We start from the raw sequence: 25916 nt of genomic DNA, 5'->3' as shown, positions 1-25916 counted from the left end.
AGTGCCATTGTATTGCCTGTAAAGTGACTGTTACTGTATATTGTTTGTGTTCCTTTCTGATCTATGTTGCTTTTAGGCTCTGTCTTTGCTTAGAGCACCCCTTTCAAGATTTCTTGTAGGGCTGGTTTCATGTTTGCAAATTCCTTTAGTTTTTGTTTGTCCTGGAAGATTTTTATCTCTCCTTCAATTTTCAATGACAGCCTAGCTGGATATAGTATTCTTGGCTGCATATTTTTCTCATTTAGTGCTCTGAATATATCCTGCCAGTCCTTTCTGGCCTGCCAGGTCTCTGTGGATAAGTCTGTTGCCAATCTAATGTTTCTACCATTGTAGGTTATATATCTCTTCTCCTGAGCTGCTTTCAGGATTTTCTCTTTGTCTCTGAGACTCGTAAGTTTTACTATTAGATGTCGGGGTGTTGACCTATTTTTATTGATTTTGAGAGGGGTTCTCTGTGCTTCCTGGATTTTGATGCCTGTTTCCTTCCCCAAATTAGGGAAGTTCTCTGCTATAATTTGCTCCATTATACCTTCTGCCCCTCTCTCTCTTTCTTCTTCTTCTGGGATCCCAATTATTCTAATGTTGTTTCGTCTTATGGTATCGTTTATCTCTCGAATTCTGCCCTCGTGACCCAGTAGTTGTTTATCTCTCTTTTTCTCAGCTTCTTTATTTTCCATCATTTGGTCTTCTATCTCACTGATTCTCTCTTCTGCCTCATTTATCCTAGCAGTTAGCGCCCCCATATTTGATTGCACCTCATTGATAGCCTTTTTGATTTCTACTTGGTTAGATTTTAATTCTTTTACTTCTCCAGAAAGGGTTTCTCTAATAACTTCCATGTTTTTTTCAAGCCCAGCTAGTATCTTTAAAGTGATGATTCTGAACTCTAGATCTGACATCGTACTAATGTCCGTATTGAGTAGGTCCCTGGCAGTCAGTACTACCTCTTGTTCTTTTTGTTGAGGTGATTTTTTCCATCTTGTCATTTTGTGCAGAGGAGAATAGATTAATGAGAGAACAAAATGCTAGCAGGGTAACAACGTCGCCAGAAAATATACTCTAAACAAATCAGAAAAGACCTGAAGCAGTGGGAAAAGAAAGGGAAAGAGAGAAAAAAGAAAAGGAAAGAAAGAAAGAAAAAAGAAAAAGATAAAGATAAAAACAAACAAAAGCAGAACAAAACAAAACAAAACAAAAACAGAATGTGATCAAATATGATCAGGCTGGATTATAGATCAGTGCCACACACTAGATTTTGGGTGTATTTTGGTCTGTTAAAAGAAAGTCCCTCCCAAAATTTTAAAGAAAGAAAAACTTATATATGTACAAAAATAAGGGCTGATATGATGAAGGGATGGAATATGACTGTAAAGATGGAAATTATAAAAAATTTTTAAAAAGGATTTGATAAGTTGTTTGAAAAAAGAAAGAAGAGGATTAAAAAAAAAAAAAGAAAAGAAAAAAGGGAGAGAATGTGATCAGGCAGGGGAGTAGAAAAAAACCATACACTAGAGATTTAGAGTATATTTTGATCTGTTAGAAGAAACTATCTCGGGGCGCCTGGGTGGCTCAGTCGTTAAGCGTCTGCCTTCAGCTCAGGTCATGATCCCAGGGTCCTGGGATCGAGTCCCACATTGGGCTCCCTGCTCAGTGGGAAGCCTGCTTCTCCCTCTCCCACTCCCCCTGCTTGTGTTCCTGCTCTCGCTGTCTCTCTGTCAAATAAATAAATAAAATCTTTAAAAAAAAAAAAAAGAAGGAGAAACTATCTCAAGATTTTAAAGAGAGAACAACTTATATATATATATGCCAAAAATACGGGTAACTACTATGAAGGGATAGAATATGACTTTAAAAATGAAAAATAAAAATTTTTTTTTTAAAAAAGGGATTGATAAGATGTTGGTTGAAAAAGGGAAAAAGAGAAATTCAAAAAAAAAGAAAAAGAAAAGAAAAAAAGACAGTTAAAAAAAATAATTAACTTTGAAAGACTAAAGAATCATGGTAAAAAAGCCATGAATTCTATGTGCAGTATTCCCCTAGCGCTGGAGTTCTGCCGTTCTCATTGATCGGTAAACTTGGTCTTGGCTGGCTGTTCTCGCTGATCTCCTGGGGGAGGGGCCTGTTGCCGTGGTTCCCAAATGTCTTTGCCGGAGGCGGAATTGCCCCGCCCTTGCCGGTCCGGGCTAAGTCATCTGCTCGGGTTTGCTCTCCGGAGCTTTTGTTCCCTGCAAGCTCTCCGTACTGCTTTGGAGGCGGAGAGTGAAAATGGCGGCCGCCCAGTCTCCGCCCCGGAGGAGCCGAGAACTCGGGGTCCCGCTCCTCAGTGCGCCCCCAGAGAAAAGCAGTCAGTCACTCCCGTCTCCCCGGTCTCCGGCCGCACTCCGCGCTCACCCGGCCTGTGACTGAGCGTTTCTATCTCTGGCACCCGACCCCGGGTGGAGTCTCCAAACCCAGCAGATCCCCGTGGTGCACTCCCGCCGCTCCTCCCGGGGGAAGAAGGTGAGTCTCCCCGGATCTGCCGCTTGTTGGGTCCCTGCTGGAGGAGCAGTGGCCCGACTGTGCCGCGGATCACGGTCTATGACAACCCCGAGCTGAGAGCCCGCGCCTGGGCTCCGTCTCTGCAGCCGGCTTCCCCGCTCCGATCCCTGGGAGCTCTGCCGCACTCAGGCACCCCCGGTCTTTCTGTGACCCCGAGGGTCCTGAGACCACACTGTCCCGCGAGGGTTCCACCCCCCACTTCGCCACCAGAGTGACGTCCCTCAGCGGAGCGGACTCTAAAAGTTCCGATTTTGTGCCCCGCGGCTCTATCACTTGCCAGAAGCGGCCGACGGAGGCCCCTCCCCCGCCGTCTATCCTCCCGAATATCGCCTCGGATTCACTTCTCCGCACGTCCTACCTTCCAGAAAGTGGTCGCTTTTCTGTTCAGAGAGTTGTTGCTCTTCTTTTCTTCGATCTCCTGTTGAGTTTGTAGGTGTTCAGAATGGTTTGATCCCCATCCAGCTGAATTCCTGAGAGGAGACGAAATCCAGGTCTCCTACTCCTCCGCCAGCTTGCTCCGCCCCCTCTTTTCATTTATTTATATGAGAGAGCACAAGTTGGGGGGTGGGGGGCAGAGGGAGAAGCAAACTCCCGGCTGAGCAGGGAGCCTGATGCAGGACTCAATCCAAGGACCCTGGGATCATGACATGAGCGGAAGGCAGACGCTTAACCCGCTGAGCCACCCAGGTGCCCCTTATGTTCTGTTTTAATATGAAATATGAAGTTGGTTAAGCTCAGTGACTTTCACCCAAGGAAAGCAGCTGTGGCCACATTGATCTCAAGTAAAACAGACTTTAAGGCAAAAGGCTTTAGGGGACACGAAGAGGGATGACACAGCTCTCAATGTGCACACACCTGGACTATAACTCTCAAAATATAGAGCAAGAAATGGACAGACCTACAGGAAGAATCACAAACTTGCGGTTATCATGGGAGGTGTTAACCCCGACCTCTCGGTAGGGACAGCACAAGAGGACAAGCATTAGTAAAGATGCACTTCATGATAGCACTCCCGCACGCAGGCCTTGGAAAAAGCCACCGCATCAGCCCACATACCCCGAGCTTTGCAGCACATCCACTCCCTGTTCTATACTGTGGCCACAAAAGAAGACCCAACACGTTCCCAAAGACGAAGTGCACTTAATTATGCAGTGACAATGGCATGATTATGCCTTGACGAATTGTTGTCTCCTTCAGGCTTGGCCAGCATTTCTGTGGGATGGGGTCTGTATCTGGTGGAGAGGCCTACATCTCCTTTTCTGCATGACCTCAGACCCCAACTCAGCTGTGCTCATCCCAGGTCTTGGGGTCCCATTCCTTCACTCTAGACCCTTCCCTTCATGGGAGGGACCTCTGGGCTTTTGAATTCAGCCTCCTCTGTAATCCTCCCCACTCTTAGATCGGATGCTGGGCCCCATTCTCAGTAATATTTGTCCTCTGGCTGCAGGATATGGGGCCTCTTAAAATGCTGTCATAGGGGATTTCTGGTGCCCACTCTGTTCCTTGAGTTGACAGGAAAAGGGGCTGACTCACTGAGCCCTCCTCTTTCTGCATCTCACCGAACACCAACCAAGCTGCTCATTATCACAGTCACCACTGTGTCCACTGGCCTGATGATACTCACTGCCCCACGTCTCTCAAAGGCTGGAGATATTGCACAAGGTGCACCCCCTTCCTGCCCACGTCCCATTATGAGCATTCAAGAGGCCTTCTTTACAAAGGATCTACTTACAGATGGGAGGTGACAGAACCACAGTGGGGAGGGGCAGGTTAGGTGACGGTAGAGCTGTTTCCACCCCAGGCCCAAATATCAACTTGCTTCAGACAAGACATAAACTATAAAAGACACCATTGATAAATTTAACTATATTAAAATTAAGCAAGGTCCATCAAAAAAGATACCTTTAAAAAAAATAAAAGATGAGTTACCTGAGAAAATATATTTGCAACACCTACACCTGACAAAGGAATGTTGTCAGTGATATGCAAACAGCTGCTGCAAAGCAAGAAAAGACAAACAATCCAATAGTCAAAAGACATAGATAGACATTTCGGAGAAGAGAAGTACATAAAGCCAATAATCATATGAAGAGATGTCAACCTCACCAACAATCAGAAAAAATTCAAATTGAGAGCGGAATGAGGTATCACCTTAGCAAAATGATATTAACAACCATGAAGAAGTCTGACCACACCAAGTGTTAGGATGTGGATCCACATCTTTCGTGCATGAGTTGCTGACAGAGAGTCAAACTGAAAAAGTCACTTTGGGAAACAGCCTATTTTTGCCTCCAAGTGTCCAGAGCTCCATAGTTCACCACCAAGCAGCTTCACCACTAGGTACATGCTGGAGAACCCCCTGTACGAATACACCAGAAAACACCTATAGTGAACCCGTCGGATGGGCTAGGGTTCCATCGTGAGTGCACGGTCACCGGGTGGGGCGGGGAATACAGGGTGCCAGGGATTGGACTCTGCACAAGTGTGTGAGAAGCTAGGAAAAGCACAGATGTGAAGTGTCCACTGTACCATCAGAGAAAACTCCCCAACCAGAGACCCTGAAGGGGACTCGTTGATGAGGGCTGTGGAAGGCTCCTGCCTCTACATCTGGCAGAGGGTTTAAAGCCTGTCATTGATCAGGGCAGGCAGTTGGGAAGAACTGCTGCATAAAGAGCAGGGAGAGAAGAGGTTTCTGGGAAGATGGCAGAGCAGGAGGCACCAGGAATCTGTCTCCCCACCTGGACAACACCTGCTCCTGCAGAATCTGTCTGATGTAACTATTTTGGAACTCTGGAGGCTACTGAAGGCTTGCAACTTCTAAGAGAAGTCTTGGATGGTAAATGTGCTTAAGTTTGGTCAATTTTAGCTCTTAACACAGTAGCAGCTGCCCAGCCCCCAGCCGTGACCCCATGGCAGGCAGCTGTGCATTCCTGGAGCAGCCTGCACACAGCTTGCAGGAGCCAGGGTAGACCAAAGGACCCTATCCTCCGAATATCAGGGATCTGTGCTCCAATCAGAGTGCAGACAAAGAAGAGGGAAGTCATCCTGGCATCTCCCCTCCTCTTCAGGCTGAAGTGACTTCCAGGGGACACAAAGGGCTTGATCTGCTTCTGCCCACTTTATTTCTCTCTTTTTCAATTTTGGGGAAACAGACATCAAAGACTAAGACTTTCAAAAGCAAGTGCATATGCCAGGAAAATTAGAAAGTGACTGCACATGCCCAGGGAAAGACTCAGGCTCAGAAGAGACTTGAGAAGACATTACGTTTCAGTTCTAATTTTTTTATTGTTATGTTAATCCCCATACATTACATCATTAGTTTTAGATATAGTGTTCCATGATTCATTGTTTGTGCATAACACCCAGTGCTCCATGCAGAACGTGCCCTCCTCAATACCCATCACCAGGCTAACCCATCCTCCCACCCCCCTCCCCTCTAGAACCCTCAGTTTGTTTTTCAGAGTCCATTGGAGAAGACATTACGTTTACACCTCAGGCTGACCTGTGACACAGAGACAGCCTCCAACAATCAGAAAAACAATAAACAATAACAACAACAAAAATAAACCTGGGGAAGGAGAAGAATCTGACTTCCAGAGTTAACACATTGAATACAAATGTCCAGTTTTCAACCAAAAAAATCACATGGCATACAAATAAACAGGAAAGTATGGCCCACTCAAAGGAAAAACACAAATCAACAGAAACTGTTCCCAAAAAAGAACTGATGGCAGATCTACTAAAGATTTAAAACAACCATCTTAAAGATGTTCAAAGAATTATACACGGGGCGCCTGGGTGGCTCAGTCAGTTAAGCATCTACCTTCAGCTCAGGTCATGATGCCAGAGTCCTCGGATCGAGTCCCGCATTGGGCCCCTTGCTCAGCAGGGAGCCTGCTTTTCCCTCTGCCTGCCCCTCCCCCTACTTGTGCTCTCTCTCTCTCTCTCTCAAATAAATAAATAAATCTTTTTTAAAAAAGAATTACAGGCCAATGTGGAGAAATTCAAGAAAATGATGGATGAACAAAAAGCAAATATTGATAAAGAAATAGAAAAAAGAAACCAAGAAGAATTGTGGGAAATGCAAAGTACAATAACTGAAATGAGAAATTCACTAGAAAGATGGCAGAAGAGTAGAGGACCTCGTTTCATTTGGTCCCTTTGAATTTTTGCTCGATACTATCAAATATTCTATCTATGAATTCAACCCAAAATGTAAGAAAAGAATTGCTGGAGTTCTACAAATAGAACAACAACCACTTTTTCCAAGGTAGGAGGTGTTGAGAAGTGAATCAGTGGGGAGATATCAGAAGATAAATGGTGAGGGGTGGGAGCCTCAGAAAGCTGGCTACTGGAAAGCAATATAGCAGCAGAGGGCAAAATCAGAACTTTTAGAAATCTGCTCCAGTGAGAGATATCCTTGCCTGAAAGGTGCTCTTTGGTGAAGTGGGGCAGAATCTTAGGTGGGATAATGTGGTCTCAGGATTACCAGGGTCAAAGAAAGCATGGGGGTACTAGAGCCTGCATTGGAGTGGGGAAACTGATTATGGTCTGCAAGCCCAAGAGGAGGCTCTCAGCTCTGTTCACCATAAACCCCAAACCACAGCACAATCAGGTGACTGCTCTCCACGCGGGGCCCCGCAAAGGTCAGAAACACAGCAACATTCTGCCCTCCCCAAGGAGGATCAGTGGGGGCACATACTGCAGGAGACTAACTATAGACTGTGGAACACACAAAAGTGAAGACCACTATCTCTGAGTGTTTACTCAAGAGAGGGGGCCTCGATCATTCAGCTCCGGGGCTGGAGATCGGGGCACCACCATTTTTTTTTTTCCACCCTCTAGAAGAGTGCAAAAAAGGTTCAGGGATCAAAAGCCACACAGAGAACCAGAACCAGCTTACACTGAGCCCAGCCGCCTGGCAAGGGGGGGTGCAACTCTGAGCAAAGACACCTGAGAATCAGTGCACCAGGCCCATCCCCCAGAAGACAAACTGCAAGAACAGGGGACACCAAGTTTACAGAGAACCCAACACTGCAAAACTCCAGCACTTGGGGTAAATAGTACATAGAATTTGAGGTTGTTTCTCCTGATTCGTTTAAGTTTAAAATTTTTCTTTTCTTTTTTCTTTTTTTTAATGAATTAATTTATTTTTTTATTTTATTATGTTATGTTAGTCACCATACAATACATCATTAGTTTTTGATGTGGTGATCCATGATTCATTGTTTTCGTATAACACCCAGTGCTCCACGCAGTACGTGCCCTCCTTAATACCCATCACCAAGCTAACCAATCTCCCCACCCATCTCCCCGCTAAAACCCGGTTTGTTTCTCAGAGTCCATAGTCTCTCATGGTTCATCTCTCCCTCCAATTCCCCCCCTTCATTTTCCCCTTCCATCTCCTAATGTCCTCCATGCTATTCCTTATGTTCCACAAATAAGTGAAACCATATGATCATTGACTTTCTCTGCTTGAGTTATTTCACTTAGCATAATCTCCTTCAGTCTCATCCATGTTGATGTAAAAGTTGGGTATTCATCCTTTCTCATGGCTGAGTAATATTCCATTGTCTATATGGCCTACATCTTCTTTATCCATTCCTCTGTTGAAGGGCATCTCGGCTCTTTCCACAGTTTGGCTATCGTGGACATTGCTGCTATGAACATTGGGGTGCATATGGCCCTTCTTTTCACTACATTGGTGTCTTTAGGTTAAATACCCAGTAGTGCAATTGCTGGGTCATAGGGTAGCTCTATTTTTAATTTTTTGAGGAACATCCACTGTTTTCCCAAGTGGTTGTACCAGCTTGCATTCCCACCAACAGTGTAAGAGGGTTCCCCTTTCTCCACAACCTCTCCAACAGTTGTTGTTTCTTTCCCTGTCCATTTTTGCCATTCTAACTGGTGTAAGGTGGTATCTCAATGTGGTTTTGATTTGAATTTCCCTGATGGCTAATGATCATGAACATTTTTTCATGTGTCTGTTAGCCATTTGTATGTCTTCTTCAGAGAAGTGTCTTTTCATATCCTCTGTCCATTTTTTTACTTGATTATTTGTTTTTTGGGTGTTGAGTTTGAGAAGTTCTTTATAGATCTTGGATACCAGCCTTTTATCTGTAGTGTCATTTGCAAGTATCTTCTCCCATTCTGTGGGTTGCCTCTTTGTTTGGTTGACTGTTTCTTGCTGTGCAGAAGCTTTTTATCTCGATGAAGTCCCAAAAGTTCATTTTTGCTTTTGTTTCACTAGCTTTTGGAGATGTATCTTGAAAGAAGTTGCTGTGGCCGATGTCAAAGAGGTTACTGCTTATGTTCTTCTCTAGGATTTTGATGGATTCCTGTCTCACATTGAGGTCTTTCATCCATTTTGATTTTATCTTTGTGTATGGTGTTAGAGAATGGTCGAGTTTCATTTTTCTGTATATAGCTGTCCAATATTCCCAACACCGTTTATTGAAGAGACTGTCTTTCTTCCATTGCATGTTTTTTCCTGCTTTGTGGAAGATTATTTGACCATAGAGTTGAGGGTCCATATCTGGGTTCTCTATTCTGTTCCATTGGTCTGTATGTCTGTTTTTGTGTCAGTACCACTGTCTTGGTGATCACTGCTTTGTAATATAGCTTGAAAGCGGGCAATGTGATGCCCCCAGCTTTGTTTTTCTTTTCCCAACATTTCCTTGGCATTTGGGGTCTTTTCTGATTCCATACAAATTTTAGGATTATTTGCTCCAGCACTTTGAAAAATGTCATTGGAAAGTCAGAGAAAGACATGTATCATATGACCTCACTGATATGAGGAATTCTTAATCTCAGGAAACAAACTGAGGGTTGCTGGAGTGGGGGGTGGGGTGGGAGGGATGGGGTGACTGGGTGATAGACACTGGGGAGGGTATGTGCTATGGTGAGCGCTGTGAATTGTGCAAGACTGATGAATCACAGATCTGTACCTCTGAGGCAAATAATGCAATATATGTTAAGAAAAAGAAAGAAAGAAAAAAGAAGATAGCAGGAAGGGATGAATGAAGGGGGGGAAATCGGAGGGGGAGACGAACCATGAGAGACGATGGACTCTGAGAAACAAACTGAGGGTTTTAGAGGGGAGGGCATTATGTCATCTACAAAAAGAGAGAGCTTGACTTCTTCTTTGCCAATTTGAATACATTTTATTTCTTTTTGTTGTCTGATTGCTATTGCTAGGACTTCTAGTACTATGTTGAACGATAGTGGTGAGAGTGGACATCCTTGACGTGTTCCTGATCTTAAGGGAAATGCTCTCAGCTTTTCCCCATTGAGGATGATATTTGCTGTGGGTTTTTCATAGATGGATTTTATGAACTTGAGGAATGTTCCCTCTATCCCTATATTCTGAAGAGTTTTAATCAGGAAAGGATGATGTATTTTGTCAAATGCTTTTTCTGCAACAATTGAGAAGACCATATGGCTCTTCTCTATTTTTTGAAACAGCTTCAGTAGAATAGGTATTATTTCTTCTTTGAATATTTGGTAGAATTCTCCAGGGAATCCATCAGGCCTTGGACTCTTGTTTTTTGGGGGGGTTTTGATCACTGCTTCAATCTTGTTACTGGTGATTGGCCTATTCAAGTTGTCAATTTCTTCCTGTTTCAGTCTTAGCAGCTTATAGGTTTCCAGGAAGGCATCCATTTCATCCAGATTGCTCAGTTTATTGGCATATAGTTGTTGATAATAATTGCTAATAATTGTTTCTATTTCCTTGGTGTTAGTCATGATCTCTCCCCTTTCATTCATAATTTTATTAATTTGGGTCCTTTCTCTTTTCTTCTGGATAAGTCTGGCCAGTGGTTTATCGATCTTATTAATTCTTTCAAAGAACCACCAGCTGCCCCTGGTTCGCACAAGGGACCCAGCTGCTCCAGTTTCCGGTTTCCACCTGAAGTCCTTTCCCCGCAGCTACTGGTCTGCAAGTCTGTGCCCCGTTCCCAGTGGGGGAGACTATCGCTCACCAACGGTGTATGATCCACCTGGGATATTCTGTCTGTAGAGATCCAGATCTTCTTACATCTCAGGCTGATTTCGTGGGTGCTCAGAGTGGTCTGGTAGATATCCAGCTCAATTCCGAGGACCAGTTGGAATAGGGTCCCCTACTCCTCTGCCGTCTTTTCCCCTCCCCTTTTTTCCTTTTCAAGCAGATTCTCATTTTATCAATTCTTTGTTTTTAAGTCTTTTTTAACTTTCATTTTTACATTTACGTTTTATAAATCTATTCTTCATTTTTGGCTTCCTTTCACTGTAATCGATTTTATTTGTGTGTGTGTGTGTGTGTGTGTGTATGTTTTTGCTTTCTTTACAATTTTGTGTATATATATTGCTTTCTTTACTATTTCAAGATTTAGTGTCTTCTAACAAAGAGACCAAAATACACCCAGGACCAAGTGGATCACCCTGTTTTGTCCCTTGGGAATTATATTCTCTCCCCCACCCTTTTTTTTTTTCTTTTTCTTTTATTTTTGGTTTCTGACTTCTTTGGATTTGTCTAGTGTGTATTTCACTTGGCTCATGGTTGATATTTTTTATTTTGCTCTCTCATTCATCCATTCTTCTCTGGGAAAAATGACTAGGACGAGGAATTCACACCAAAAGAAAGAACCAGAGGTAATATTCTTTGCCATAGATCTAATCAATATGGATGTAAGTAAAATGTCAGAGCTGGAATTCAGGATAATGATTATAAAGTTAATAGTTGGACTTGAAAAAAGCATGAAAGACAATAGAGAATGTCTTAGTGCAGAAACGAGATCAAAAAGTTGCATTCTAAAGATGACAGAAGAGTAGGGGACCTCGTTTTATCAGGTCCCTGGAATTTAGCTGGGTATCAATCAAACTATTCCGAACACCCACAAATTCAGCCTGAGATGTAAGAAAATATATCTGGAACTCAACAAACAGAAAACAACTGCTTTTTGCAAGATATGAGGTATGGGTTTGTGAATCTTTGGGGAAATATCAGAAGATAAACAGAAGGGGGAGGGAGCCTCCATAAACTGGCTTCCAGAAAGTGATACAACACCAGACTGCAAAATCAGAACCGTTAGAAATCTGCTCCAGTGAGAGACATCCCTTTTGAAAGGGGCTCAGGGGGTGAAAAGGGCAGAATTCTAGGTGGGTCATTGTGGTCCCAAGATCCCAGAAGACACAGAAAGAACCGGGGTGCCTGAACCAATAGAGTGCCCAAGCAGTGGAGTGGGGAAACTCGTTACGGTCAATGAACCTGGAAGAATTCTCAGCTCCGGTCACCATAACCACAAGCCAGGCTCGTCGGTTGATGGCTCTATGCCTAAGCACACTGTAAATTACTGGAACATGCGGGCCATGTATCATCCCCTGGGAGGGGTGAAATGGCTGCAGGGCAGGGTGTGTGCACAAACCCACAACCTTGCAGTCGCAAAGACACAAAGCACAGTGATGCTCACAGGTCCCTGGGGCACCCCTCCAGGTGGACTGCAGTGGGCACAACCGCAGAGGACTGCTGAGATTGTGGCACACAGAAGTGGAGACTGTTTGACCCAGAGGGTTTATTGAAGAGGGGGGACCGCGATCTTGTGGCTCTGGGCCAGAGATCCCTACACCACCATATTTGCTCTAACCCTCTGAAGAGGCTGGAAAGCCGCCAGGGAACAAAAGCCACACAACCAGCTCACATTGAGCCCATCCCCCTGACAAAGGGTGGGGCAACTCCGCCCAGGCAAAGACACCTGAGAAACAGCACAGCAGGCCCCTCCCCCAGAAGACAGTGTGGAAGAACAGGTGAATGACAAGCTTATGGATCCCACAAGACTGTAAAACTCCAGCACCAGGGGAAAATAGTGTATTGAGCTTCAGGTGTTTCCTCACAACTTACTTATATTTCTGTCTAAAATTTTCCATTTCTTTTTTTTTTACCTTCTTCCCATTTCAACTAAATTCTTATTTTACTAACTTATGTTTTTAAGTCACTTTTCAGCTTTTACTTTTTCACATCTACATGTAATAGATATATACTTCATTCTAGTCCTTCCTTCATTCTATTCAATTTTATATATATATAAGTTTTCCTTTCTTTGCAATTTTGGGATGTACAGACTTCTAATACACAGACAAAAATTCAGTCAGGAACAAGGGGATCACACTGCGTTGTCCACCCTGTGAGATTATAATCTCCCCTCCACTCCCTTTTTTACTGTTTTATTTCACTTTGGTTTTGTTTGCTTTTCTGTGGTGGCTTCTGACCACTTCAGATTTTTTCTAGGGTGAATTTTGCTTCAGTCATGGTTGATATTTTGCACAGTGTTCATTTGCTCACCCATACTTCCCTGGGCTGAATGACTAGAGGGAGGAATTCACAACAAAGGAAAGAACCAGAAGCAATGTTCTCTGCCACAGACTTAATCGATATGGATATAAGTAAGATGTCAGATGGAATTCAGGATGGCAACTATAAAGTTAATAGCTAGACTTGAAAAAAGCATAAATGACAATACAGAATCTCTACAGGCAGAAATGAGATCTAATCAGGCCCAACATAAAAATGCTATGAATGAGATGCAGTCTAAATCGGATGCTCTAACAGCTAGGGTCAATGAATCAGAAGAGAGAATCAATGATCTAGAGGACAGGCTGATGGAAAGGAAGGAAGCTGAGGAAAAGAGAGAAAAACAACTAATAGCCCATGAAGAAAGGCTTTGACAACGTACAGATGCCCAGAAATTAACCAATGTCAGAATTATTGGGATCCACAAGGGGTAGAGAGAGAGAGGGCTAGAAGGTATATTTGAGCAAATCATGGCTTAGAACTCCCCTAATCTGGGGAGGGAAACAAGTATTCATGTCCAAGAAGCAGAGAGGACCCTCCCAAAATCAATAAAAATACATCAACTCCGTGACATATAATAGTGAAGCTTACAAATCTTATAGCCAAAGAAACTATCCTGAGAATAGCTAGGGAGAGGAGGTTCCTTACATACAGAGGGAGGAACATCAGAATAATGTCAGACCTATCCACAGAGACCTGGCAAGCCAGAAAGGGCTGGCAAGACATATTCAGGGTACTAACCGTGAAGAACATGCAGCCAAGAGTATTTTTCCAGCAAGACTGTCATTCACAATGGAAGGAGAGATAAAGAGCTTTTAGGACAGACAGAAACTAAAAGAATATGTGAGCACCAAGTCAGCCCTGCAAGACATATTATAGGGGATACTGTAAGTGAAGAGAGACCCCAAGAGTAACATAGAACAGAAAGTAACAATCTAGAGAAACAGGGACTTTACAGGTAATACAGTGGCACTAAATTCATATCTTTCAATAGTTACTCAGAATGTAAATAGGCTAAGTGCTCCAACCAAAAGGCACAGGGTTTCAGATTGGATAAAAAAAGCAAGAACCATCCATATACTGTCTACAAAAGACTCATATTAGACCTAAAGACACCTCCAGACTGAAAGTGAGGGCGTGGAGAACTATTTACCATGTTAATGGACCTCAAAAGAAAGCTGGGGTACCAACCCTCATATCTTTTAAACAAAGACTGCTGTAAGAGATGGAGAGGGACATTATATCATACTTAAAGAATCTATCCAACAAGAAGATCTAATAATTATAAATATCTATGCCTCCAATGTGGAAGCAGACAATTATATAAGCCAATTAATAACCAAAGTAAAGAAGCATATTGATAATAATACATTAATAGTAGGAAACCTAAACACCCCACTCACAGCAATGGACAGATCACGTAAGCAGAAGATCAACAAAGAAATAAAGGCTTAAGTGACACACTGTACCACATGGACTTCACAGATATATTCAGAGCATTTCATCCTAAAGCAACAGAATACTCATTCTTCTCGAGTGCACATGGAACTTTCTCCAGAATAGATCACATACTGGGTCACAAATCAGGTCTCAACTGATACTAAAAAAATGAGATTATTCCTTGCATATTTTCAGACCACAATGCTTTCAAACTTGAACTCGGTCATAAGAAGAAATTTGGAAGGAACTCTAACATTTGGAGGCTAAAGAGCATCCTGCTAAAGAATGAATGGGTCAATGAGAAAATTAAAGAGTAACTTAAACAATTCAGGCAAACTAATGAAAATGAAAACACATCAGTTCAAAACATATGGGATACAGCAAAGGTAGTCCTAAGAGGGAAGTACATAGCAATCCAAGCATCTCTCAAAATATTAATCAAATCCGAAATGCACAAGCTAACCCTACAACTAAAGCACCTGGAGAAAGAACACCAAATAAAGCCTAAACCAAGTAGAAGACAAATAATAAAGATTAGAGCAGAAATCAATGAAATAGAAACCAGAAAAACAGTAGAACAGATCAATGAAACTAGAAGCGGGTTCCTTGAAAGAATTAATACGATCAATAAACCTCTGGCCAAACTTATCCAAAAGAAAGGACCCAAATTAGTAAAATCATAAATGAAAGGGGAGAGATCATAACCAATACCAAGGAAATACAGACAATTGCTAGAACATATTATAAGCAACTATATACCAAAAATTAGGCAATCTGGAAGAAATAGATGCAATCCTGGAAACTTATAAACTACCAAGACTGAAACAGGAAGAGGTAGAAAATCTGAACAGACTGATAATGAGCAAGGAAATTGAAACAGTGATCAAAAACTTCCCTAAGAACTGGAGCCCAGGGCCAGATGTCTTCCCATGTGAGTTCTACCAAACATTTAAAGAAGAATTAATACCTATTCTACTGAAGCTGCTTCAAAAAATAGAAATGGAAGGAAAACTTCCAAACTCTTTGTATGAGGCCAGCATCACTTTGATCAGACAAAAACTCCATCAAAAAGGAGAATTACAGACCAATATCCCTGATGAACATGGATGCCAAAAAACTCACCACGATCCTAGCCATAGGATCCAACAGTACATGAAAAGGATTATTCACCACGACTAGGAGGGATTTATTCCTGGGATGCAAGGGTGTTTCAACATTCGCAAATCAATCAACGTGATAGAGCACACTAATAAAAGAAAAGACAAGAACCATACGACCTTCTCAACTGATGCAGAAAAAGCATTTGACAAAATACAGCATCCTTTCTTGATTAAAACTCTTCAAGGAATAGGGATAGAGGGATCATACCTCAATATCATAAAAGCCATCTATGAAAAGCCCACGGCAAATATCATTCTCAATGGGGAAAAGCTAAGAGCTTTTCCCTTAAGGTCAGGAACACAACAGGGATGCCCACTCTCACCACTATTGTTCAACATAGTACTAAAAGTCCTAGCCTCAGCAATCAGACAACAAAAATAAATAAAAGGCATTCAAATTGACAAAGAAGTCAGACACTCTCTCATTGCAGATGAGATGATACTTTATGTGGAAAACCCAAAAGACTCCACCCCAAATTACTAGAATTCATACAGCAATTCAGTAATGTGGCAGGATACAAAATCAATGCACAGATCAGCTACATTCCTATACACTAACAAAATGCAACTGAAGAAAGAGAAATTAAGGAATCGATCCCATTTACAATTGCACCAAAATCCTTTAGATACCTCAGAATAAACCTAACCAAAGACGTAAAGGATCCATACTCTAGAAACTACAGAAAACTTATGAAAGAAATTGAGGAAGACATGAAGAGTTGGAAAAACATTCCATGCTCATGGATTAGAAAAATAAACATGGTTAAAATGTTTATCCTGCCCAGAGCAATCTAGACTTCCAATGCAATCCCTATCCAAATAACACTGACATTTTTCACAGAGCTGGAACAAACAATCCTAAAATTTGTATGGAACAAAAAGGGCCCCAAATCACCAGGGGAATGTTGAAAAAGAAAACCAAAGCTGGGGGCATCACAATGCCTAACTTTAAGCTATATACAAGTTGGTACAGCCACTTTGGAAAAGTGTGGAGGTGCCTCAGAAAATTAAAAATAGAGCTACCCTATGACCGAGCAATTGCACTACTGGATATTTACCCCAGAGACACAGATGTAGTGAAAAGAAGGGCCATATGCTCCCCAATGTTCATAGCAGCAATGTCCGCAATAACCAAAATGTGGAAAGAGCCGAGATGCCCTTCAACAGAGGAATGGATAAAGAAGATGTGGTTCATATATACAATGGAATATTACTCAGCCATCAGAAAGGATGAACACCCAACTTTTACATCAACATGGGTGGGACTGGAGAAGATTATGCTAAGTGAAATAAGTCAAGCAGAGAAAGTCAATTATCATATGGTTTCACTTATTTGTTGAACATAAAGAATAGCATGAAGGACATTAGGAGATGGAAGGGGAAAATGAAGGGGGGAAAATCGGAGGGAGAGATGAACCATGAGAGACAATTGACTGTGAGAAAAAAACTGAGGGTTTTAGAGGGGTGGGGCATGGGGGGATGGGTTAGCCTGGTGATGGGTATTAAGGAGGGCATGTACTGCATGGAGCACTGGGTGATATATGCAAACAATGAATCATGGAACAATACATCAAAAACTAATGATGTATTGTATGGTGACTAACATAACATAATAAAATAAAATTAAAAAAAATAAAACCTAAAAAAAATAAAAATAAACTAAAAAAAACAATAGCCAAATTGTCTTCTTCCTAACATAGGGAAATTACCCCACATACAATTTAAAACATGCCAACCGTCTTCCCAAAAGAGGATACAAAGTCCAATGCATCACTTTAAATATCTTGGGATGCCCTTAATCGCTCCTCTGGATAAGTAACACTGAGCCTTGGATATCTTGCAAATCAAATACTGAAATATGGTAAATCACCATTAATGCATCTTACGTTAGATGGTAAGGAAATGAGAAGGTAAGAAAAAGAAAGAAATCGGTTAATATACATACAAATGTCATACAAAATAAGGCACCCTCTTAGAATTCGACCTACCACACTCGATCAATCCAGTCTTCTTTGTGGAGCCTCATAACAAACCCATGCATGGAATAGGACTCCAAGATTTGTGCTAGGTACTCAGGTTGCAAAGGGGACATAGTCCATGACCTTAAGATACATGAGACCATGGGATGATGGTCTTTTTTAAAAGAATTTATTTGAGAGAGAGAGCAGAAGCAGGGGGAGGGGCAGAGGGACGAAATCCCCACTGAGCAGGGATCCCCATGGAGGAGTTGATCCCAGACCCTGGGATCATGACCTGAGCCCAAGGCAGACACTTAATGACTGAGTCACCCAGGCACGCAAGAGATGTCTTCTTATACTGTAAACTCTTATGTAAAACCATTTTGCTGTGAACAGGGCTGCCTCTTCCTCACCAGACAGGGGCTGGGCCGTGTATACCCAGAGGACACAAGGCCACAAGCACAGGGCTGCCCTTCCTCACCCAGTGCTTCAAGCTGCTGTCCATGGTTCTGCTTTTCTTTTTCTGTGCAGCACAGTGATTAGCCTTAATAAATAAATTTTAGTTTTTTATTTAGGCCTGGGTCCCAGGTTGCATCCTGACGGCCCTTGAGGAAATGCCTCCATCTTTCTCCTAGAGAATCTAAAAGGTTGTTCATTCTGTGTGGACAGTGCAGGACTGGGCCACAGGGCAGGCCAGGGGAAGCCGATGGCCCACGATCCTCCGATGGGCAGCGGTCGTTCCAACCACACAGGCTCCCAGGGCAGGGCAGTCAGGGGCAAGGGCAGACCCCCCCACGGGCCGCCCAGCTCTGCTTTGGGGCTCACGGCGAGACCCGCTGAGGTTGCTGACATGGTTTCCACTGGGTGTGGGGACCCGGGACACGGCTCCATTCAGATACACCGCCCTCCAAACATGCAATTAGACGTCAGATTATTTAGAGCCGAGGCATGGATGGAGCCAAAGGAGGACACGATTCTACTGGGAGGCCATCCTGCTGTGTGGACAGGGCAAGCCCAGGGCTGGTCCGCAGGCTACGGGTGGGACAGTCTGCACCCACGCTGCAAGCTCGCCAGGGCACAAGGAGGAGCCCACCAGGGCTGGGGGCACCGCAGGGCTCAGCTGAGAGCAGCTTAGACTGCTCTGCCGGGGAGCAGGCAGCAAGCATATCCCTGCAGGAGGCAGAGAGCTAAGAGCATCCTGTGGAGGGGGGTTCCTGTGCTCTCCCTTGGGCCCTCGGGCACCCACCACACCCCACCCCTGCACACTCACGTGGGGCACTCTTGGCCAGGTCCGGAATCCCCCCAGGGCCTCAGACAAAACCACCCAGAAGAAAAGGGAACTTCAGGTAGCAAGCCAAGCCTCTTGGTTTCAATCCTGTTCTTAGTCTTCCCAGGGCTGCCTGGAGGCTAGGAAGCAGGGCTGTGGGCACAGAGCTCAGCCACAAGGAGCCACGTGTGCCTGGGGCCACAGCAGGGAGGAGGTGGGGTGCAGGGGCGAGCATGGCTGCAGGGGAGCGGCTCCCTTGCCCCAACCATGCTGAGTGCGATCTGCATGGAGCAAAGACGAGGGACTGAGGTGGGGATAGCAGAACCAGCTACAGGAGCTGAGGAACACCAGGCCCTCAGGACCCCATGGAGGGACTGGAGCAGGTGAGCCCGCACGGGGGAAGGCAGGCTGCCTGAAGTCCATGGCACCGCCAGGAGAGGGACGAGAGAGGCACGGGAGGGGTTCACCCACACCAACACTGCTGGATGCACCAGACGCTGACAGAGGGGGGCCAGGACCGGGACCTTCAAGGACCATGACGGGCATGGTGGGCAGAAGCCTGAGGGTTGCCCTTCACCACCTGTGCTGGGAGCCGGGGGCTGGACCAGCTTGAGCCACTGCAGGACCAATGCCAACATGGACAGATGGGTCTGAGGTGAGGACACAGAAAGGGGCTGGCTCAGCACAGGGGAGGAGGAGGACACCAGGTGGACTGAGGGTCCTGTCCAGACCAAGGGAGCCGGCTCAAGCCCCAGGGCAGGGTCAGAGGTGTTGGCCATGAGGCCCTGGGCTGCACCAGATGAGCAGCAGATGAGCGGAGCAGACCAGGCGGGGCTGGTACGGCTCCCATGTGCTCAGGACCCAGACAGCAGGGAGGCTGTTCAGGGAGCTCAACATGCTACAGGAGTCCAGGGGCTGAGGGTCAGAGGCCAAACCTGGGCTAAAGGGTCTGGGATGGGCAGCAGAGGCGGGGCAGCCTTGGGACACACAGAAGTCTGGGGCTGAACTCAGGGACCTGTGGGAGAAGGATCACAGGGCAAGAAGAGCAGGAGGCTGCTGTGATCCATGAGCTCCAAGGACCAGGGCAGAGCAGCTGTGAGTGAGAAGGTATCTGGAGGGCAACACAACCAGGAGCTGCCCCAGGGTAACAAGGGAGAAGGCAGAGCTTGTGCAGCTGAGCAGGGGCAGGAGGGAGGGCAGCAGGGGTAGGGGTCTGCCCAGGGGCTAGGGGAGCAAGAAGAGATTGAGCAGGTGAACAGGGGCAAGTGGGAGAGCAGGAGGGGAGGGGCGCTGCCCCAGGGGCTCAGGGTAGCAGGCAGAGCTTCTGCAGGTGAGCAGAGGCATGTGGATAGCAGGAGGGGAAGGGGGCTGCCCCAGGGGCTCAGGGGAGCAGGCAGAGCTTGTGCAGGTGAGCAGGGGCAGGTGGAGAGCAGGAGGGGAAGGTGGTTGCCCAGGGGCTCAGGGGAACAAGCAGAGCTTGTGCAGGTGAGCAGGGGCAGGTGGGAGAGTAGGAGGGGTAGGGGGCTGCCCCAGGGGCTCAGGGGAGCAGGTAGAGCTTGTGCAGGTGAGCAGGGGCAGGTGGGAGAGCAGGAGGGGTAGGGGGCTGCCCCAGGGGCTCAGGGGAGCAGGCAGAGCTGGTGCAGGTGAGCAGGGGCAGGTGGGAGAGCAGGAGGGGAAGGGGGCTGCCCCAGAGGCTCAGGGGAGCAGGCAGAGCTTGTGCAGGTGAGCAGAGGCATGTGGATAGCAGGAGGGGAAAGGGGGCTGCCCCAGGGGCTCAGGGGAGCAGGCAGAGCTTGTGCAGGTGAGCTGGGGCAAGTGGAGAGCAGGAGGGGAAGGGGGCTGCCCCAGGGGCTCAGGGGAGCAGGCAGAGCTTGTGCAGATGAGCAGGGGCAGGTGGAGAGCAGGAGGGGAAGGTGGTTGCCCAGGGGCTCAGGGGAGCAGGCAGAGCTTGTGCAGGTGAGCAGGGGCAGGTGGAAGAACAGGAGGAGTAGGGGGCTGCCCCAGGGGCTCCGGGAAGCAGGCAGAGCTTGTGCAGGTAAGCAGGGGCAGGTGGGAGAGCAGGAAGGGAAGGGGGCTGCCCCAGGGGCTCAGGGGAGCAGGCAGAGCTTGTGCAGGTGAGCTGGGGCAAGTGGAGAGCAGGAGGGGTAAGGGGCTGCCCCAGGGGCTCAGGGGAGCAGGCAGAGCTTCTGCAGGTGAGCCAGGACATGTGGGAGAGCAGGAAGGGAAGGGGGCTGCCCCAGGGGCTGAGGGGAGCAGGCAGAGCTTGTGCAGGTGAGCAGGGGCAGGTTGAGAGCAGGAGAAGAAGGGGAGCTGCCCTAGCAGCTCAGGGGAGCAGGCAGAACTTGTGCAGGTGAGCAGGGGCAGGTTGAGAGCAGGAGAAGAAGGGGAGCTGCCCCGGGGGCTCAGGGGAGCAGGCAGAGCTGGTGCAGGCGAGCAGGGGCAAGTGGAGAGTAGGAGGGGAAGGGGGCTGCCCCAGGGGCTCAGGGGAGCAGGCAGAGCTTGTGCAGGTGAGCAGGGACACTTGGGAGAGCAGGGCATGTAGGGGGCTACCCCAGGGGCTCAGGGGAACTGGCAGAGCTTGTGCAGGTGAGCAGGGGCAGGTGGGAGAGCAGGAGGGGAAGGGGGCTGCCCCAGGGGCTCAGGGGAGCAGGCAGAGCTTGTGCAGGTGAGCAGGGGCAGGTGGGAGAGCAGGAGGGGTAGGGGGCTGCCCCAGGGGCTCAGGGGAGCAGGCAGAGCTTGTGCAGGTGAGCAGGGGCAGGTTGAGAGCAGGAGAAGAAGGGGAGCTGCCCCGGGGGCTCAGGGGAGCAGGCAGAGCTTCTGCAGGCGAGCAGGGGCAATTGGAGAGTAGGAGGGGAAGGGGGCTGCCCCAGGGACTCAGGGGAGCAGGCAGAGCTTGTGCAGGTGAGCAGGGGCAGGTTGAGAGCAGGAGAAGAAGGGGAGCTGCCCTAGCAGCTCAGGGGAGCAGGCAGAGCTTGTGCAGGTGAGCAGGGGCAGGTTGAGAGCAGGAGAGGAAGGGGAGCTGCACCGGGGGCTCAGGGGAACAGGCAGAGCTTCTACAGGCAAGCAGGGGCAGGTGGAGAGCAGGACGACTAGGGGGCTGCCCCAGGGACTCACGGGAGCAGACAGAGCTTGTGCAGGTGAGCAGGGGCAGGTGGGAGAGCAGGAGGGGAAGGGGGCTGCCTCAGGAGCTCATGGGAGCAGACAGAGCTTGTGCAGGTGAGCAGGGGCAGGTGGGAGAGCAGGAGGGGAAGGGGGCTGCCTCAGGAGCTCACGGGAGCAGACAGAGCTTGTGCAGGTGAGCAGGGGCAGCTGGAGAACAGGAGGTTAAGGGGACTGCACAGGGGCTCAGGGGAGCAGGCAGAGCTTCTGCGGGTGAGCTGGGGCCTGGGACACAGGAGGGGCAGGGGCAGCCCCAGGAGCTCCGGGGATGAAGGGCAGGACTGAGCTCGCAGGAGCTCGGGACTAGGTGGGAGCTGAGCAGGTGCAGCCTATAGGTACAGCTGAGGGCTCGGGTCCAGGTGAGCGACCCTGCACATGGGGGACAGGGTGAGGGGCTGGCCCGGGGGGACAACTTAGGGTGGAGACTAGAGCCTGGGTGGCCAGGTCTCTGGAGCGGAAGGGTCAGCGGTGGCCACCTTTGAGGGGCGGAGCGGGGGCCTAGGTCTTTGGTCCAGGGGCACGAGCCATGTTCTGGAGGCTCATGGGGACGAGAAACAGAAGAGGTGGACATGCCTCAGCCAGGCGGGGAGGCACGGGGCAGTGGACCCAGTGGAGGAGAGAGCAAGGGGCCCCATCAGAGCTTGAGGCAGAGCTGCCAGCCTGGGGTGTGGGTGGGAGGGGACACCAGCAGGGTCCTCAGCCTTAGCAGAGGGGACCAGGGTCAGAGGGGATAGGCGTGTCTGGGTTTGGGGGGCTGAGATGCCCTGAGGTGCTGGCACCATGCAGGGAGGACAGCCAGGGCAGGGCAAGTCTCCCCCACACACACCATGCTAAGGGGCAGACAGGCTCAGGAAAGACATGGGCTGAAGGAGGACTCTGGGGAGAGCAAGGAGCTGGACAGGCCCCAGAGCAGGGGTGGCCAAGGCCAGGGGCACTGGCTGGGAGGGGCCCTGAGTGAGCTCAGGAAGCCATGCCAGGAAGGCCTGAGGAGGGTCCAGTGCTTTCGGGGCAGGGACGGGGGCTGGAGCTGCTTGGCTGCAGAGCTGACCCAGAGGACGTGAGGTCTGGAGGGCAGTTGGCAGGCCTTGTTGAGGGCTCTGGGCTGAGGGGCATGGGCAGTGGGTGGATGTTCCCGCTGGTCCAAGGCACAGTCAGGCTGGGACAGCATGGCAGTGGGGTCAGGGGACTAGCAGGAGCCGGCTGGGAGCAGGGGCCACAGGTCTGGGCTCAGACAGAGGGCTCAGTCAGGCTGGACACCCAGAGAAAGCCTGAGTGGGGACCCAAGACCTGAGTCCCAGGGAACTCTGACCCAGGTGGTCAGCCAGCACTGACCACGCTCATTAGTCCAGCCCCTGTGGCCACAGAGAGCGAGGCCAGGCAGCTGGTCGCACATGTCCAGGAAGCACATGGGCACTGGGCCCAAGGGCACCCCAGCCTGGGCACCTGCTGTCCTGCCCCAGCCCTGAAGGGGTGAGAGCCTGGTGGTCACACAGCCTCCTCTCTTGCAGCCTCCACCACGGCCCCATCGGTTTTCCCACTGGCCCCTAGCTGCGGGACCACACCCAGCTCCACAGTGGCCCTGGCCTGCCTGGTGTCCGGCTACTTCCCCGAGCCTGTGACTGTGTCCTGGAACTCCGGCTCTTTGACCAGTGGTGTGCACACCTTCCCGTCCGTCCTGCAGTCCTCAGGGCTCTACTCTCTCAGCAGCATGGTGACAGTGCCCTCCAGCAGGTGGCCCAGTGACACCTTCACCTGCACTGTGGCCCACCCGGCCAGTAAGACCAAGGTGGACAAGCAAGGTGAGAGGACGGGCCTCAGAGAGGGTGTCCACTGGGAGACAGGCCAGGTCAGCTGGCCGCCTGGACCCCAGGGCACAGGGGAAGCACTGCTGTCTCCCCCACATGAAGGCCTCCCATTTCGGGAAGGAGGTCCTCTGGGTGTTGCTGCCTGGTCCACTGTGAGCACAGGCGGCTTACCCTGACTCCAGTCCCTGGTCTGAGAAGCCCCCAAGACCTAGCCCTCACCTACACCCACCCAAACCTGTGCCCACTCCAGATACCCAGTAATGCCCAGTCTGTTCTCTCTGCAGTGCGCAAACTGAATGGTAATGTCTGCAAATGTAAGGAATGTCCCAAATGTCCAGGTGAGTCAGCAGGCCCTTGCACTCCACCCCAAGCAGATGGCCAGCGTCCAGGCACAGCCTGGTGGGGGGAATGGATGTTCAAGAGGAAGCCCACCCACATGCTGACCCCTGTACTCTGTCTCCATTACTAGTCCCTGAAACGCTGGGAGGACCTTCAGTCTTCATCTTCCCCCCAAAACCCAAGGACACCCTCTCCATTACCCGAACCCCCGAAGTCACATGCATGGTGGTGGACCTGGAAGACCCTGAGGTCCAGATCAGCTGGTTCGTGGGTGACCAGGAGGTGCGCACGGCCAATACGAAGAAGCCTGAGGAGCAGTTCAACAGCACCTACCGTGTGGTCAGTGTCCTCCCCATCCTGCACCAGGACTGGCTCAAGGGGAAGGAGTTCAAGTGCAAGGTCAACAACAAAGCCCTCCCATCCCCCATCCAGAAGACCATCTCCAAGGCCAGAGGTGTGCAGCAGGGTGGGAGATGCGTGGGTGGGGGGTGCATGGAGTGTTGAGTGGGGCTTTGCAGACCCAGCGCAGACCTCCACCCTGTGAGTGACCATCTGTGCTGACCTTTGACCCCACAGGGCAGGCCCATCAGCCCAATGTGTACATCCTGCCCCCATCCCGGGATGAGATGAGCAAGAACACAGTCAGCGTGACCTGCCTGGTCAAAGACTTCTACCCATCTGAGGTTGATGTCGAGTGGCAGAGCAATGGCCAGCAGATGCCAGAAAGCAGTATCCGAACAACCCCACCCCAACTGGATGCAGATGGGACCTACTTCCTCTACAGCAAGCTCTCAGTGGACAAGAACCGATGGCAGCGGGGAGAGGTCTTCACGTGTGCGGTCATGCATGAAGCTCTACACAACCACCACACACAGAAATCCATCTCCCAGACTCCGGGTAATTGAGCAACACACCCGGGATCCCAGCAAGCCCCCCACCCATGGGCTCTCAGGGTCCCACAAGGACACCAGAGCCCCCACCCCTGTGTACACACCTCCCGGGCAGGCACCCCTGCATGAAATAAAGCACCCAGCACTGCCCTGGGACCCTGCGATGCTGTCATGGTTCTTTCTGAGGCAGAGCTCAGGACCCCTGGGCCTCTGGGCGGCACAGACAGGCCGGGCTCCAAGGCCAAGGGGTCACCATTGGTGGGAGAGAGCAGGTCCCACGGGGGCCACATCCCCAAGCGGACAGGTCTTCACAGCTGCCACAGCATGTGGGCAAGAGTTGCCTGGGCAGGAGAGGGGACTTTGCCAGAGGTGGCAGCCACTCTGGGTCGTCCCTCTAGTCAGAAGCTGCCCAGGGCTGGAGGGTATGGACAGGGATTGCAGAAGCCCCTCCAGAGCCCTCAGGGAAATGAGCACACAGTCCTACCCACCTCTGTGCCAGCCCAAGTTGTGGGACACTGGCCTGTCCTCCGCCCTGGGCTCCCTGGGCCTCCTGAGACTCTGCGTGGTAGCTCTGTGCCCACGCAAGAGCCATGCCTGACCCATGTGTGGGGACAGGCCCTCCTTTGCCCTCAGGCACTCCATGAACAGGCCCCCGCCCTCCCTCAAACGCAGGGGTCTTGCCTGGCTTCATCCTGCCTGGGGCCAGGCCTGTCCACTCCTGAGGACACTCATCCCCGTGCCCCAAAGGGGCAGAGGCAGGTGGCCCTGGGTGCCCAGGGGAGGGACCATCCCAGATGCCACTTGGAGGCTGAGTCCAGACCCACTGAAAACAAGCCTGTCCCACTGAGCAGTGCCACCTTCTCTCTCTCACACACACACACACACACTCACACACATGCATGTACATGCACACACATGCATACACATGCGTGTGTGCACACACCCGCAGGTACATACACATGTGTGTGCACAGTCACACACATGTACATGCACACATGTGCTTGCAAACGCACCCACACGTGCATGTACATAC

At 48.9% G+C, this 25916-nt stretch overlaps 1 gene segment (V, D, J or C); it reads left to right on the top strand.

Moving 5' to 3' along the window:
- The window catches only part of LOC118519715 (immunoglobulin heavy constant gamma 1-like), a 62933-nt gene that overhangs the window by 33863 nt on the left and 3154 nt on the right, over positions 1–25916 (top strand). The window contains 4 exon segments of the C gene segment in view: positions 23358–23648; positions 23939–23992; positions 24124–24447; positions 24570–24890. Of these exon segments, the coding sequence occupies positions 23358–23648; positions 23939–23992; positions 24124–24447; positions 24570–24890 (990 nt within the window).

Source organism: Halichoerus grypus, chromosome 8 (assembly GCF_964656455.1).
Source record: "Halichoerus grypus chromosome 8, mHalGry1.hap1.1, whole genome shotgun sequence".
In the NCBI taxonomy this organism is placed as follows: Eukaryota; Metazoa; Chordata; class Mammalia; order Carnivora; family Phocidae; genus Halichoerus; species Halichoerus grypus.
The sequence above is the reverse complement of the archived record's forward strand: the minus strand, read 5'-3'. Positions and strand labels throughout refer to the sequence as shown.